General features: G+C 49.7%; 2 protein-coding genes across 7 annotated transcripts in view; one reads left to right on the top strand and one right to left on the bottom strand.

The window, feature by feature from the left end:
- The window catches only part of AFG2A (AFG2 AAA ATPase homolog A), a 963,796-nt gene extending 948,949 nt beyond the window's left edge, over positions 1 to 14,847 (bottom strand). For 2 of the 5 annotated variants that reach the window (XM_063920291.1, XM_063920292.1), the window contains exon 1: positions 14,605 to 14,847. In XM_063920291.1, the coding sequence (XP_063776361.1) occupies positions 14,605 to 14,728 (124 nt within the window). In that variant the 5' untranslated portion in view covers positions 14,729 to 14,847. The remainder of the gene's footprint in view (positions 1 to 14,604) is intronic. The other 3 variants (XM_063920294.1, XM_063920295.1, XM_063920293.1) reach the window with 2 other exon arrangements.
- NUDT6 (nudix hydrolase 6) overlaps positions 14,709 to 16,648 on the top strand; it is a 127,399-nt gene continuing 125,459 nt past the window's right edge. Inside the window, exon 1 of one of the 2 annotated variants that reach the window (XM_063920297.1) lies at positions 14,709 to 14,884. Coding sequence is in view for 1 of the 2 variants with exons in the window: in XM_063920296.1 (XP_063776366.1) it covers positions 15,197 to 15,389 (193 nt within the window). In the remaining variant the exon portion in view is untranslated. Of the gene's footprint in view, positions 14,885 to 14,969; positions 15,390 to 16,648 lie in introns of those variants that run through there. The other variant, XM_063920296.1, reaches the window with a different exon arrangement.

Here is a 16,648-nt window from a genome sequence, read left to right as displayed (position 1 = left end):
TTGCAATAATCGCCCTGAGCGATTCCATTTTGAACTTGAACCTTCGTATATAAGTGTTCAAGGATTTCAATTTTAGAATGGGTCTCACCGAACCGTCTGGTTTCGGTACCACAACATTTTGGAATAGTAACCCCGGCCTTGTTGAAGGAGGGGTACCTTGATTTCACCTGCTGGAAGTACAGCTTGTGAATTGCCGCCAGTACTACCTTTCTCCGAGGGCAGCAGGCAAGGCTGATGTGAGGTAACGGCGAGGGGGAGTCGCCTCGAACTCCAGCCTGTATCCCTGTGATACTACTTGCAGAACTTAGGGATCCACCTGTGGGCAAGCCCACTGGTCCCTGAAGTTCCCGAGACGCGCCCCCACCGCACCTGTCTCCACCTGTGGAGCCCCAGCGTCATGCGGTGGACTCAGAGGAAGCGGGGGAAGATTTTTGATCCTGGGAACTGGCTGTCTGGTGCAGCTTTTTCCTTCTTCCCTTGTCTCTGTGCAGAAAGGAAGCGCCTTTGACCCGCTTGCTTTTCTGAAGCCGAAAGGACTGTACCTGAAAATACGGTGCTTTCTTAGGCTGTGAGGAAACCTGAGGTAAAAAAATTTCTTCCCAGCTGTTGCTGTGGATACGAGGTCCCAGAGACCATCCCCAAACAATTCCTCACCCTTATAAGGCAGAATCTCCATGTGCCTTTTAAAGGCAGCATCATCTGTCCACTGCCGGGTTTCTAATACCCTCCTGGCAGAATGGACATTGCATTAATTCTGGATGCCAGCCGGCAAATATCCCTCTGTGCATCCTTCATATATAAGACGACGTCTTTAAAATGCTCTATGTTAGCAAAATATTATCCCTGTCTAGGGTATTAATATAATCTGACAGGGTATCAAATCACGCTGCAGCAGCACTATTTATGCTGAGGCAATTGCAGGTCTCAGTATATAACCTGAGTGTGTATATACAGACTTCAGGATAGCCTCCTGCTTTTTATCAGCAGGCTCCTTCAAGGTGGCCGTATCCTAAGACGGCAGTGCCACCTTTTTTGACAAACGAGTGAGCGCCTTATCCACCCTAGGGGATATCTCCCAACGTGACCTATCCTCTGGCGGGAAAGGGTACGCGCCATCAGTAACTTTTTAGAAATTACCAGTTTCTTATCGGGGGAACCCACGCTTCTTTACACACTTCATTCACTCATCTGATGGGGGAACAAAACACTGGCTGCTTTTTCTCCCCAAAAATAAAACCCCTTTTATGTGGTACTTGGGTTCATGTCAGAAATGTGTAACACATTTTTCATTGCCGAGATCATGTAACGGATGTTCCTAGTAGATTGTGTATATATCTCAACCTCGTCGACACTGGAGTCAGACTCCGTGTCGACATCTGTGTCTGCCATCTGAGGTAACGGGCGTTTTTTGAGCCCCTGATGGCCTTTGAGACGCCTGGGCAGGCGCGGGCTGAGAAGCCGGCTGTCCCACAGCTGTTACGTCATCCAGCCTTTTATGTAAGGAGTTGACATTGTCGGTTAATACCTTCCACCTATCCATCCACTCTGGTGTCGGCCCCACAGGGGGCGACATCCCATTTATCGGCCTCTGCTCCGCCTCCACGTAACCTTCCTCATCCAACATGTCGACACAGCCGTACCGACACACCGCACACACACAGGGAATGCTCTGACTGAGGACAGGACCCCACAAAGTCCTTTGGGGAGACAGAGAGAGAGTATGCCAGCACACACCAGAGCGCTATATAATGCAGGGATTAACACTATAACTGAGTGATTTTTCCCCCAATAGCTGCTTGTATACATATATTGCGCCTAAATTTAGTGCCCCCCCCTCTCTTTTTAACCCTTTGAGCCTGAAAACTACAGGGGAGAGCCTGGGGAGCTGTCTTCCAGCTGCACTGTGAAGAAAAAATGGCGCCAGTGTGCTGAGGGAGATAGCCCCGCCCCTTTTTCGGCTGAATTTTCTCCCGCTTTTTTATGGATTCTGGCAGGGGTAATTTATCACATATATAGCCCTGGGACTATATATTGTGATGATTTGCCAGCCAAGGTGTCTTATATTGCCCTCAGGGCGCCCCCCCCCAGCGCCCTGCACCCATCAGTGACCGGAGTGTGAGGTGTGCATGAGGAGCAATGGCGTACAGCTGCAGTGCTGTGCGCTACCTTGTTGAAGACAGAAGTCTTCTGCCGCCGATTTTCCGGAACACTTCTTGCTTCTGGCTCTGTAAGGGGGCCGGCGGCGCGGCTCCGGGAACGAACACCAAGGTCGGGTCCTGCGGTCGATCCCTCTGGAGCTAATGGTGTCCAGTAGCCTAAGAAGCCCAAACTACCACCTGTTAGGTAGGTTCGCTTCTTCTCCCCTTAGTCCCTCGCTGCAGTGAGTCTGTTGCCAGCAGATCTCACTGTAAAATAAAAAACCTAAATATACTTTTTTTCTAGGAGCTCAGGAGAGCCCCTAATGTGCATCCAGCTCAGCCGGGCACAAGATTCTAACTGGGGTCTGGAGGAGGGTCATAGTGGGAGGAGCTAGTGCACACCAGGTAGTCCTAAAGCTTTCTTTAGTTGTGCTCAGTCTCCTGCGGAGCCGCTATTCCCCATGGTCCTTACGGAGTCCCAGCATCCACTTAGGACGTCAGAGATAAAAGAATTCCATCTTTTCGGAATCTTATACTTTTTACTGGGCGTCGCCCAAGACTCTTCCATCATTTCCGTCAGCTCATCTGACGCTGGGAATTCAGCTATAACTGCTTTTGCTCGTTTAAACACAGGTGCTTTAGACTTTGACACTGACTTGGCTGGCTCTTCCAAAGAGAGAACAGCCTTCACAGCATCAATAAGTTCAGCTATATCCTCTGAACTAAAACTCTGCGACTGATCATCATACGTAGTATTTGAATATACTGTATCATCATCTGTTGTATCATCTTGTGTAGTCTGCCACATAGACGCATCTGTCTTAGTCTTACCTGTCCCTTGGTTACTTGTAGAGGCTACTGGAACCAAGCCGTAGGAAGGGAGCTGCATGTATGGGTTAATAGTGTAACCTAACCCCTGAGGTGGTGCTACCGGAGATAACCTGTCCGCTATTGAAGATAAAGTCTTTGCGAACATATTCCATGGTGGCTCTGTTGGTGGTTGAACCAACTCCTGTTTTTTACTTTGCTGAAAAGCAAAACAGTTCGCACACAACCCCTCATAAGTGACCAATTGGTCCATACCAATTAACCCTGTTTTATAAGATAAGCATGTTAGGGATGTAGGAGTGCCTGATAAATTCTCCTTGTCACTTTTGCCGCTCACAGACATGGTAATAATCTGTTAATGACTACACAATTTGTGACTGAAAATCACCTATACATGGATATATAGAAGCGAGATCAATCTGACCACAGCCGTGCACCAGAATTGAGGGTCAGAACAGGACTGACGTTACATAGAAAAGTCAGCACACATACTAGCAGTCAGTCACATGTTAAGGCATTAAACATTGTCATATGAGAACAGGCCCGGCGACAGGGGGGGTCAAAGGGGACACTCGTCCCGGGCCCCGTCATTGTGAGGGGCCCCAAGGTCCAGCGGCGGCAGCATGTAATCATAAATGTAAAATAATTATATAACTCACGGCATCTCGCAAGCTGCAGGCCGCCCGAGCCCTGTGGTCACCCCTCAGTGCACTGCCCCTAGCCCCAAGTCATCTGTCAGCCTGAGCCAGTCCCCGGCCGTGCCATGTGCAGTGCACTGACGTTGCACCACTAGTCACACAGCAGGACGCTGGTCCAGACCGCCCTCTCCTCTTCAAGTCCTCCTCACCGCACTCCGCCCTGTGTCTCTGCTGTGTGTGAGGAGCCGGAGCGCCAAGCAGGAGCGGCACAGGACAGACTCGGACAGTACTGCAGGACTGGGACTGCTGGCAGATTGTCACTCGGAGGAGCTGGTTAATTAGCGGCACCAGCGGTTGTGTGCTGCTGGTAAGGATCTCTCCAACTCCAGCATGTTTGTGTATTTGGGTTTGGTTTGGGCTTTTGGGTTTGGGGCGGGCTGCGGGCAGGCACATATGGATGTATCTGCATGCATATTTATTAGCACATGCAGGGAGGGTTGTGTATGGGTCAGGGGGCAAGAGGGGGGGCCCGCAGAGATATCAGTGTAATGGGCCCCAAGATTTCTGTTGCCGGCCCTGTATGAGAATACAACCCCCATAACAACTTACAAGTAAGTAGGAAAATTGTACTTCTGTTTTTAACTGGTTTTTTTTCAAACATCACATGCAGAAATCACCGTAATTATACAGATCTCATATGCAATATGTACTAAAAATTAACAATTCAAAGTAACAAGTAGAGAGAATTTTTAGTACTGTATACCCTTCCTCCATAGAGCGGGATACAGGGAGACTCACCACACTTCCATATCCAAGCAAATGCGCTCGCAAGACGCTGAGTGGATTCAGACGCTACTGATGTACACTACCGCTCCTGATAACTGATAACGGACACAGTCGCTCACTGACGGACACGGACGCTCAGCGAATTCCACGTGTATGCAGACGCTAAAGCCTGCGACTCGGTCTAGGTGGGATCTCTAGTGTACACAACCGCAGCGTCTAAGCTGCGACCGAGTACCCTCGTGGTAGCGTCTGAGACGGAAGTGAGGTCATTTTGTTCATGGACGGGAGACGCACGGAAACTGGTCATGAACTTGGAGGAGGGGCGGCCAGGAGAGCGTCTGAATCCCCCTGTTGACTTAAACTCTAAGGATCGCTGCCTCTACCTAGTCCTGGCGCCTATGATCCCTACAGCGTAGCGTTGTCGCACTCAAGATGTTCGGCGCATCAACACACTGTTTGTAGTCTCCACCAATACAGTGTAGCTGTGTCCGGACCCCTCTAGTAAGATGAAATCCATAGACTTACCTTCCCCCCCATGCTCCGGCCACAGCCTGGTTACGTCTACTGGACCTGCTAGAACATCCGACACAGACGCCCGTCGAGACAGCACTGTACCGCGAAGGTAAGCGTTGTTGCGACCCGGTAGGGAGTTGTTGGAGCGACTCTTTCCAGTATGCATATAAGACGCTGTTAAAAAAAAAATGTTGCTCAAAAAACATAGTAAGTCTATAAAAATAACATAAGTAAATCGACAGGCTGTTTTATTCACAGCAGCCCTGTGACCATGGTCCGGCTTCCTGCCGCACCAAGCAAAAAACTGATTTGACTGAGTCAGTGGGTGGGACTATATGGTGAAGCCCCGATGCATCCTGGGAGGCCAGAAAGCTCGTGACCGTGTTGGTGCCATTTCCGCTGTCGCTCAACCATATCCCAATGTTATCCTGTGGATAATCCTGTGGACCCAGCCAGAGGAAAAAAGTTACCATCCAGCACTGTTTTCATCCCAACCCTTCTAGTTTCATTTTTCCAATGGGTTGGCTGGAAGAATCCCTCCATAAGGAGGCTGGATGCAGAATTGTTTTGAATTCTGGGAAAGCTATGTGGATACTTTGCCGTCTCCGATGAGGGAACAGAATGTTTGCAGTAGTAATATAGGGGCAGATGTATTAACCTGGAGAAGACATAAGGAAGTGATAAACCTTGCTTACAACACACGGGTTTGAACTAAAAAGATCAAATAGCATGCCATAATTGCAGCGTGTGTGGGCACCATAAGTTACCTCCCCACCACCACCACCCTTGTCAATCTGTTTTAGTTTTATTTTTCATCTTTTTATGGATATTACTGTTTGCTGATTTTTGCTTTGTTTTTTTGTCATTGATCACCTATTATATGTACCAAGGAAATATTTTTTTCCTTCTTTTACTGATGTTAAAATAACTACTTGCAAGTCTATACTACTGAAGAGTACAGTTTGCACTGTCCCACATGGTGTTTAGAAATTATGGGGCAGATGTATTAACCTGGAGAAGGCATAAGGAAGTGATAAACCAGTGATATGTGCAAGATGATAAAGGTACCAGCCAATCAGCTCCAATATGTAAATTAACAGTTAGGATCTGATTGGCTGGTTTCTTTATCGCCTTGCACAGATCACTGGTTTATCACTTCCTTATGCCTTCTCCAGGTTAATACATCTGCCCCTATATTACTACTGCAAACATTCTGTTCCCTCCAGCAATTGCTGCAAATTGTACTTTGTAAATATGAATATGTTCAATAAAGACATGTTTAAAACAATAAACTGCATACTCTAGGTCTTCAGGAACATGTCTTATCCTGTTTCTCAACTTACCTAACAAACTGATTTTTAATACCCTTTTCAGACATGAACCCCAGCTTTAACCTGGCTCAGACCAGGGACAGTGAACATGGGTTGAAGCCAGGGTTTCAATACTCCCCTTCACACCTGGGTGATGGTCTCGGGTTATTTCTGGGTCATCACCGTTCGCAACAGACCCGGGTCTTCCGTCTAACAGTGGGCGCTTCTCCATCTGCACCACGTCTCATAGAAAACAAATAAACTCCTTAGTGTTCCAGAAACACCTCCATATGCATGATACCCAAATGTATCTGCCCTCTCCGAAACGTTCACTCTGTGGTGTCCTGCATTGCTGAATGTATTGTCATTTTGTATTTGATGCACTCTTTACACCATGTTATTAGTCTTCCACCAGCTAATAAAACCTACTCACTGACACTAGGACCGAACTGGCCATCTGGCACGATAGGCCAATGGGTGGATAAGCTGGTCCTGCCACACAGAGAGCAGAGCTCGCTGAACAGCACAGCTTCCCAGCTCTCTGCTCAGCAGTCCATCATTCCATCCTTTCCACCCACCCATTGCCGGTATACAGATAGATGGGGGCATGGAATGCCCTAATGAGCTGATGCCATGCCCCCCTTTGTCATGCACGCATGACCAGTGACGTGTCAGTGCTGCTTCAAAGCCCAAGTCCATCCCTGTCTGACACTTGGATTTCTGTTGACAGCACAATAAACTTAGCTCAATACCTACTGTAGGTGTCAACCTGGACTAAGATCTATCATTTGTTCCCCACATTCCATGAACGCAGCGACTACTACGATCACTATCCATGGCGGCCATGTTCCTGATGACTTGCACATGCACAGCAGAAATAATAATAATAAAGTATGATATAGCAGAGTATTGTTGAGAAAACAGTAGTTTTGGCATTGCAGTATTTTATTTTACAAATCTGGGGCATTGTGGTTAGTGTCCATTACTGCTGGGTAGGAGGTAAGTTACATCACCACAACAAAGTTTTAAGACAAATTGCTGCACGTCATCAGTTATCTAACTACAAGTTCCTGCATTCCTACCAACTGGTACGCGGAGACCTCTAATTCCAGATGAACAGCCACGCTATCTCTTCCTGTGTACGGCAAGTGTACGCGGCATGCCAGACACGCAGGGGGCAGGCTCGGCTAACCCTGCCAGAGACACGCAGGCTCCGCTCACTCGGCCAGAGGCATGTAGGTGGCAGGCTCTGCTCACCCTATCAGAGACGCGCAGTGGGCAGGCTGAGCTCACCCAGTCAGAGACGCACAGGGGGCAGGCTCTGCTCACCCTGTCAGAGACACACAGGGGGCAAGCTCCGCTCTCCCTGTCAGAGACGCGCAGGGGGCAACCTCCCTGCCAGAGTCGCGCAGTGGGCAGGCTTCGCTCACCCTGCCAGACACACGCGGGCTTCTCTCACCCTGCCAGAGACACACAGTAGGCAGGCTCCGCTCGCCCTACCAGAGACGCGCAGTGGGTAGGCTCCGATCACACTGTCAGAGACACGCAGTGGGTAGGCTCCGCTCACCCTGCCAGAGATCAACAGTAGGCAGGCTCCGCTCACCCTATCAGAGACGCACAGTGGGTAGGCTGAGCTCACCCTGTCAGAGACGCGCAGTAGGCAGGCTCCGCTCACCCTGTTAGAGATGTACAGTAGGCAGGCTCCGCTCACTCTGCCAGAGTCACGCAGTAGGCAGGCTCCGCTCACCCTGCCAGAGACACGCGGGCTACGCTCACCCTGCCAGAGATGTGCAGTGGCCAGGATCCACTCACCATGTCAGAGATGCGCAGGGGGCAGGCTCCGCTCACCCTGGGGGAGATGTGTCACATCTTCAAATAAGATAAAGTGGAGAAATTGTCCGGAACAATCAGCTTCTAACTCATTTAATAAACTGTGCTACATAAATGACAGTAAGAAGATTACTGGTTGCTATGGGCAACTTCTTCACTGTGGGGGTCATTCCGAGTTGATCGGTCGCTGCGATCAGGTCTCTACTGTGCATGCGTGTGCACCACAATACGCACGCATGTCATACGGGTACAATGCGGATCGTTGCTGAGCTATGGATTTAACAAAGAATCCATACGCACAGCCAATCGCAAGAAGATTGACAGAAAGAGGGCGTTTATGGGTGGCAACTGACCATTTTCTGGGAGTGGTAGGAAAAACGCAGGCGAGGTCGGGTGTGTGACGTCAATTCAAGCACCAAAAAGACTGAAGTGATCGCAAGGTCTGAGTAAGTTCAGACCTACTCTGAAACTGTACAAAAATAAGAATTTACTTACCGATAAATCTATTTCTCGTAGTCCGTAGTGGATGCTGGGACTCCGTAAGGACCATGGGGAATAGCGGCTCCGCAGGAGACAGGGCACAAAATAAAAGCTTGAGATATCAGGTGGTGTGCACTGGCTCCTCCCCCTATGACCCTCCTCCAAGCCAGTTAGGATACTGTGCCCGGACGAGCGTACATAATAAGGAAGGATATTGAATCCCGGGTAAGACTCATACCAGCCACACCAATCACACCGTACAACTCGTGATCTGAACCCAGTTAACAGTATGATAAATTTAAAGGAGCCTCTGAAAGGATGGCTCAACAATAATAACCCGAATTTTTTGTAACAATAACTATATACAAGTATTGCAGACAATCCGCACTAGGGATGGGCGCCCAGCATCCACTACGGACTACGAGAAATAGATTTATCGGTAAGTAAAATCTTATTTTCTCTAACGTCCTAAGTGGATGCTGGGACTCCGTAAGGACCATGGGGATTATACCAAAGCTCCCAAACGGGCGGGAGAGTGCGGATGACTCTGCAGCACCGAATGAGAGAACTCCAGGTCCTCCTCAGCCAGGGTATCAAATTTGTAGAATTTAGCAAACGTGTTTGCCCCTGACCAAGTAGCTGCTCGGCAAAGTTGTAAAGCCGAGACCCCTCGGGCAGCCGCCCAAGATGAGCCCACTTTCCTTGTGGAATGGGCTTTTACTGATTTTGGCTGTGGCAATCCTGCCACGGAATGTGCAAGCTGAATTGTACTACAAATCCAACGAGCAATCGTCTGCTTTGAAGCAGGAGCACCCAGCTTGTTGGGTGCATACAGGATAAACAGCGAGTCAGTTTTCCTGACTCCAGCCGTCCTGGAAACATATATTTTCAAGGCCCTGACAACGTCCAGCAACTTAGAGTCCTCTAAGTCCCTAGTAGCCGCAGGTACCACAATAGGTTGGTTCATGTGAAATGCAGAAACCACCTTAGGTAGAAATTGAGGACGAGTCCTCAATTCCGCCCTGTCAGAATGAAAATTTAGGTAAGGGCTTTTACATGATAAAGCCGCCAATTCTGACACACGCCTAGCTGAAGCCAAGGCCAACAGCATCGACACAATCCACGTGAGATATTTTAAATCTACCGTAGACAATGGTTCAAACCAGTGTGATTTTAGAAATCTCAACACAACATTGAGATCCCAAGGTGCCACTGGAGGCACAAAAGGAGGCTGTATGTGCAGCACCCCTTTCACAAATGTCTGAACTTCAGGTACTGAAGCCAGTTCTTTCTGGAAGAATATCGACAGGGCCGAAATTTGAACCTTAATGGACCCTAATTTTAGGCCCATAGACAGTCCTGTTTGCAGGAAATGCAAGAAACGACCCAGTTGAAATTCCTGTGTAGGGGCCTTCTTGGCCTCACACCACGCAACATATTTACGCCAAATGCGGTGATAATGTTTTGCGGTTACTTCCTTTCTGGCTTTTACCAGAGTAGGGATGACTTCTTCTGGAATGCCCTTGTCCTTCAGGATCCGGCGTTCAACCGCCATGCCGTCAAACGCAGCCGCGGTAAGTCTTGGAACAGACAAGGCCCCTGCAGTAGCAGGTCCTGTCTTAGAGGTAGAGGCCACGGTTCGTCCGTGAGCATCTCTTGAAGTTCCGGGTACCAAGACCTTCTTGGCCAATCCGGAACCACGAGTATAGTTCTTACTCCTCTCCTTCTTATGATTCTCAATACTTTCGGTATGAGGGGCAGAGGAGGGAATACATACACTGACTGGTACACCCACGGCGTTACCAGAGCGTCCACTGCTATTGCCTGAGGGTCCCTTGACCTGGCGCAATATCTGTCCAGTTTTTTGTTTAGATGTGACGCCATCATGTCCACCTTTGGTCTTTCCCAACGGTTTACAATTTGGTGGAAGACTTCTGGGTGAAGTCCCCACTCTCCCGGGTGAAGGTCGTGTCTGCTGAGGAAGTCTGCTTCCCAGTTGTCCACTCCCGGAATGAACACTGCTGACAGTGCTATCACATGATTTTCCGCCCAGCGAAGAATCCTTGCAGTTTCTGCCATTGCCCTCCTGCTTCTCGTGCCGCCCTGTCTGTTTATGTGGGCGACTGACGTGATGTTGTCCGACTGGATCAACACCGCCTGACCCTGAAGCAGAGGTTTTGCTTGAATTAAGGCATTGTAAATGGCCCTTAGTTCTAGAATGTTTATATGAAGAGATGTTTCCATGCTTGACCACAAGCCCTGGAAATTCCTTCCCTGTGTGACTGCTCCCCAGCCTCTCAGGCTGGCATCCGTGGTTACCAGGATCCAATCCTGAATGCCAAATCTGCGGCCCTCTAGTAGATGAGCCCTCTGAAGCCACCACAGGAGAGACACCCTTGTCCTTGGCGACAGGGTTATCCGTTGATGCATCTGAAGATGCGATCCGGACCATTTTCCCAGTAGATCCCACTGAAAAGTTCTTGCATGGAATCTTCCGAATGGAATCGCTTCGTAAGAAGCCACCATTTTTCCCAGGACCCTTGTGCACTGATGCACTGAGACCTGTCCTGGTTTTAGGAGGTTCCTGACTAGCTCGGATAACTCCCTGGCCTTCTCCTCCGGGAGAAACACCTTCTTCTGGACTGTGTCCAGAATCATTCCTAAGAACAGTAGACGTGTCGTTGGAATCAGCTGCGATTTTGGAATATTTAGAATCCATCCGTGCTGACTTAGCACTACCTGAGATAGTGCCACTCCGACTTCTAACTGTTCCTTGGTTCTTGCCCTTATCAGGAGATCGTCCAAGTAAGGGATAATTAAGATGCCTTTTCTTCGTAGAAGAATCATCATTTCGGCCATTACCTTGGTAAAGACCCGAGGCGCCGTGGACAATCCAAACGGCAGCGTCTGAAACTGATGATGACAGTTTTGTACTACAAACCTGAGGTACCCTTGGTGAGAAGGATATATTGGGACGTGGAGATAAGCATCCTTGATGTCCAGCGACACCATATAGTCCCCCTCTTCCAGGTTCGCTATCACCGCTCTGAGTGACTCCATCTTGAATTTGAACCTTTTTATGTAAGTGTTCAAAGATTTTAGATTTAATATTGGTCTCACCGAGCCGTCCGGCTTCGGTACCACAAATAGTGTGGAATAATACCCCTTCCCCTGTTGTAAGAGGGGTACCTTGATTATCACCTGCTGGGAGTACAGCTTGTGAATGGCTTCCAGAACTGCCTCCCTGTCGGAGGGAGACTTTGGTAAAGCAGACTTCAGGAACCGATGAGGAGGAAACGCCTCGAATTCCAGTTTGTACCCCTGTGATACTACCTGTAGAATCCAGGGATCCACTTGCGAGTGAGCCCACTGCGCGTTGAAATACTTGAGACGGGCCCCCACCGTGTCTGAGTCTGCTTGTAAAGCCCCAGCGTCATGCTGAAGACTTGGCAGAAGCAGGGGAGGGCTTCTGCTCCTGGGAACCGGCTGCATGGTGCTGCCTTTTTCCTCTTCCTCTGCCCTTGGGCAGAAAAGAGTGACCTTTTGCTCGCTTGTACTTATGGGAACGAAAGGACTGAGTTTGAAAAGACTGTGTCTTTTTCTGTTGATGTGAAGTAACCTGGGGTAAAAAGGTGGATTTTCCAGCCGTTGCCGTGGCCACCAGGTCTGTTAGACCAGCCCCAAATAACTCCTCCCCCTTATACGGCAATACTTCCATGTGCCGTTTGGAATCTGCGTCCCCTGACCACTGTCTGGTCCATAATGCTCTTCTGGCAGAGATGGACATTGCGCTTACTCTTGATGCCAGGGTACAAATATCCCTCTGCGCATCACGCATATATAGCAATGCATCCTTTAAATGTTCTATAGTTAACAGAATATTGTCCCTATCCAGGGTATCAATATTCTCAGTCAGGGAATCCGCCCATGCGACTCCAGCACTGCACATCCAGGCTGATGCGATTGCTGGTCGCAGTATAACACCAGTATGTGTGTATATACTTTTCAGGATATTTTCCAGCCTCCTATCAGCTGGTTCTTTGAGGGTGGCCGTATCAGGGGACGGTAACGCTACTTGTGTAGATAAACGTGTGAGCGCCTTATCTACCCTAGGGGGTGTTTCCCACCGTGCCCTAACCTCTGGCGGGAAAGGGTATAGTGCTAATAACTTATTAGAAATTAGCTGTTTTTTATCGGGGGAAACCCACGCTTTATCACACACCTCATTTATTTCCTCAGACTCAGGAAAAACTATTGGCAGTTTTTTCACACCCCACATAATACCCGCCTTTGAGGTATTTGTAGTGTCAGAAAGGTTCAATGCCTCTTTCATTGCCGTGATCATGTAACGTGTGGCCCTACTGGACATTACGTTTGTCTCGTCACCGTCGACACTAGATTCAGTATCTGTATCTGGATCCGTGTCGACCCACTGAGGTAGCGGCCGTTTTAGGGCCCCTGAGGGTGTCTGAGACGCCTGAACAGGCACTAATTGATTTGCCGGCTTTCTCATGTCGTCAACAGTTTTTTGTAAATTGCTGACATTATCACTTAATTGCTTAAACACAATCATCCAGTCAGGTGTCGACTCCCTAGGGGGTGACATCACTAACACAGGCAACTGCTCCGCCTCCACCTCATTTTCCTCCTCATACATGTCGACACACGCGTACCGACACACAGCACACACACCGGGAATGCTCTGATAGAGGACAGGACCCCACTTAGCCCTTTGGAGAGACAGAGGGAGAGTCTGCCAGCACACACCCAGCGCTATATATATACAGGGATAACCTTATATAAGTGTTAATCCCTTATAGCTGCTGTTAATCTAGTTATTTGCTGCCAAAATGCTCCCCCTTCTCTTTTTTACCCTGAATCAGATGCAGTACTGCAGGGGAGAATCAGGGAGCCGTCCTTCCAGCGGAGCTGTGAGGGAATAATGGCGCCAGTGTGCTGAGGAGATAGGCCCCGCCCCTTCACGACGTCCTTAACTCCCGCTTTTTTGTGTAAAATGGCAGGGGAAAAAATACATCCATATAGCCCTGGAGCTATATGTGATGTATTCCTTTTGCCAGCTAAGGTATATGTGTGTTATATTGCGTCTCAGGGCGCTCCCCCCCAGCGCCCTGCACCCTCAGTGACCGGAGTGTGAAGTGTGCTGAGAGCAATGGCGCACAGCTGCGGTGCTGTGCGCTACCTTAGTCTTGAAGACAGGATGTCTTCTGCCGCCGCTTTCACCGGACCTTCGTCTCTTCTGGCTCTGTAAGGGGGACGGCGGCGCGGCTCCGGTGACCCATCCAGGCTGAACCTGTGATCGTCCCTCTGGAGCTAACGTCCAGTAGCCTAAGAAGCCCAATCCACTCTGCACTCAGGTGAGTTCGCTTCTTCTCCCCTTAGTCCCACGATGCAGTGAGCCTGTTGCCAGCAGGACTCACTGAAAATAAAAAAAACCTAACTAAACTTTTATTCTAAGCAGCTCTGGAGAGCTACCTAGTTTGCACCCTTCTCGGCCGGGCACAAAAATCTAACTGGCTTGGAGGAGGGTCATAGGGGGAGGAGCCAGTGCACACCACCTGATATCTCAAGCTTTTATTTTGTGCCCTGTCTCCTGCGGAGCCGCTATTCCCCATGGTCCTTACGGAGTCCCAGCATCCACTTAGGACGTTAGAGAAATGTTTTTGCAGAGCTCGGCTGCACAGGCGTTCGCACACTTGCAATGCGAAAATACACTCCCCCGTGGGTGGCGACTATGCATTTGCACCAGTGCACGGCTGCTAAAAACAGCTAGTGTGCGATCAACTCGGAATGACCCCCTGTATCTCTAGGGTGTCTATTCATGAAGCAGTGGAAAGTGTGGAGAAGTGAGCCAGTGGAGAAGTTGCCCATGGCAACCAATCATTGCTCCGTATAATTGTATAGTATGCAAATTATAAATGTTACTTCAATGCTGATTGGTTGTCATGTGCAATTTCTCCTCTGGCTCACTTCTCCACACTTTTTACTGCTTCATGAATAGACTCCTAGGTGTGATACATCTCTCTGTCAGAGACTCGCTCACAGCAACGCGGACATTGCTACCTTTCTCTAGGAAGTCTGTGACTGTATACAGCGAGGGCTGGCCACTGACAGCGGTGGTGTCCAGGCTGGGTGAGGCGTTCAGGGCGCCGGCTTTCCCCCTGCTCTTCCTTTTACTGGCAGACATGCTGCTGCGGGAGTCGGGGAGATACAAAAAGCATGCAGCAGCAACTTCCCCGCATCACACACGCTGTAGCCGTAATCTATCACATACAGGCGCAAATTACGGCAGCGTCAGCAATGGACGACCTTTAGTGGAGTCAGTATTACAGAAATTACATCAGTACGTCACTTTCCTACTCCTTGGCCCCTATTGGACCACTCAGTGTGTTATGCTGGAAGCCGTTGCCGCCATGTTGATGTCTCTGTGGACCCGTACTGACATAATGGCATTAGTATGATTACTGTAGGACGCCAGCAATGGCAGTCATTCGCGCAACTCTCAGTGCCTAAGATCTGACGGCAGTCACGGCACTAGTATTGTATATCCGGCTCAGTAGCCGCACTCCCCAAGCCGGACAGTCAGGGTGCCCATAGCAGCAATGGCTGCCGGAGTGCAAAGGATGTTATACAACTTTCTCCATAGGATACGGGGATGTGGCGGTTCGGAGCTCGCTGGGTACGGAGGTCTGCTACCTGCCACCCCGGGGTGTGCGGTCGCCCCTTCACCAATGAGATACGGCCTGAGACCTGGCCCCGGGGTACGGTAGACCGGTTTGGCGGAGTGAGTGTACGGCTGGAGCCGGCACATCCCGGGGACGAGGCTGCTTTCAGGAGCTGGTTACAGGGCAAGTGTTGTATGCCAGGCACTGGGGAGAGGTCTGATGCCACAAGAGGATATGTATCAATCCTTGGAGAAAGATATAGTGGTGAAATTGCCCATAGTAGTACGATGCTGAAGTTAGCTTCTTATTCGGCCTGTTTTTTATTCACTTCTTATTCGAGCTCCAGCTTCTTATTCAAAAAATTTAGTTTTGCAAGGGTTAACTAGTCTTGGGCCACAAATTTGACACCTGAAATCAACACAAGGTGGTCACTTGCATATCACCCACCTGTATTTCTCTGACGTCCTAGTGGATGCTGGGAACTCCGTAAGGACCATGGGGAACAGCGGCTCCGCAGGAGACTGGGCACAACCAAAGAAAGCTTTAGGTCACCTGGCGTGCACTGGCTCCTCCCACCATGACCCCCCCCCCAAGCCCCAGTTAGATTTTGTGCCCGGCCGAGGTTGGATGCACACTAGGGGCTCTCCTGAGCCCTTAGAAAGAAAGTATAGATTTAGGTTTTTTATTTTCAGTGAGACCTGCTGGCAACAGGCTCACTGCAGCGAGGGACTAAGGGGAGAAGAAGCGAACTCGCCTGCTTGCAGCCGGATTGGGCTTCTTAGGCTACTGGACACCATTAGCTCCAGAGGGATCGACCGCAGGCCCAGTCCTTGGTGTTCGGTCCCGGAGCCGCGCCGCCGTCCCCCTTACAGAGCCAGAAGCAAGAAGAGGTCCGGAAAATCGGCGGCAGAAGACATCAGTCTTCACCAAGGTAGCGCACTGCACTGCAGCTGTGCGCCATTGCTCCTCATGTACACCTCACACTCCGGTCACTGAGGGTGCAGGGCGCTGGGGGGGGGCGCCCTGAGCAGCAATATTAACACCTTGGCTGGCAAAAATACCACAATATATAGCCCCAGAGGCTATATATATGGTAAATACCCCTGCCAGAATCCAGAAAAAAGCGGGAGAAAAGTCCGCGAAAAAGGGGCGGAGCTATCTCCCTCAGACACAATGGCGCCATTTTCTCTTCACAGTGCAGCTGGAGGAAAGCTCCCCAGGCTCTCCCCTGTAGTTTTCAGGCTCAAAGGGTTAAAAAGAGAGGGGGGGCACTAAATTGGCAGGCCTGCCACAGCCTAAATCTGTAAATGCCCACTCCACAAGGAAGGTGGGCTCATCTTGGGCGGCTGCCCGAGGGGTCTCGGCATTACAACTTTGCCGAGCAGCTACGTGGTCAGGGGAGAACACGTTTGTAAAATTTTACAAATTTGATACTCTGGCTA

This window comes from Pseudophryne corroboree, chromosome 1 (genome assembly GCF_028390025.1).
Source record: "Pseudophryne corroboree isolate aPseCor3 chromosome 1, aPseCor3.hap2, whole genome shotgun sequence".
Classification (NCBI taxonomy): Eukaryota; Metazoa; Chordata; class Amphibia; order Anura; family Myobatrachidae; genus Pseudophryne; species Pseudophryne corroboree.
This window is presented reverse-complemented; position numbering and strand designations above follow the sequence as displayed.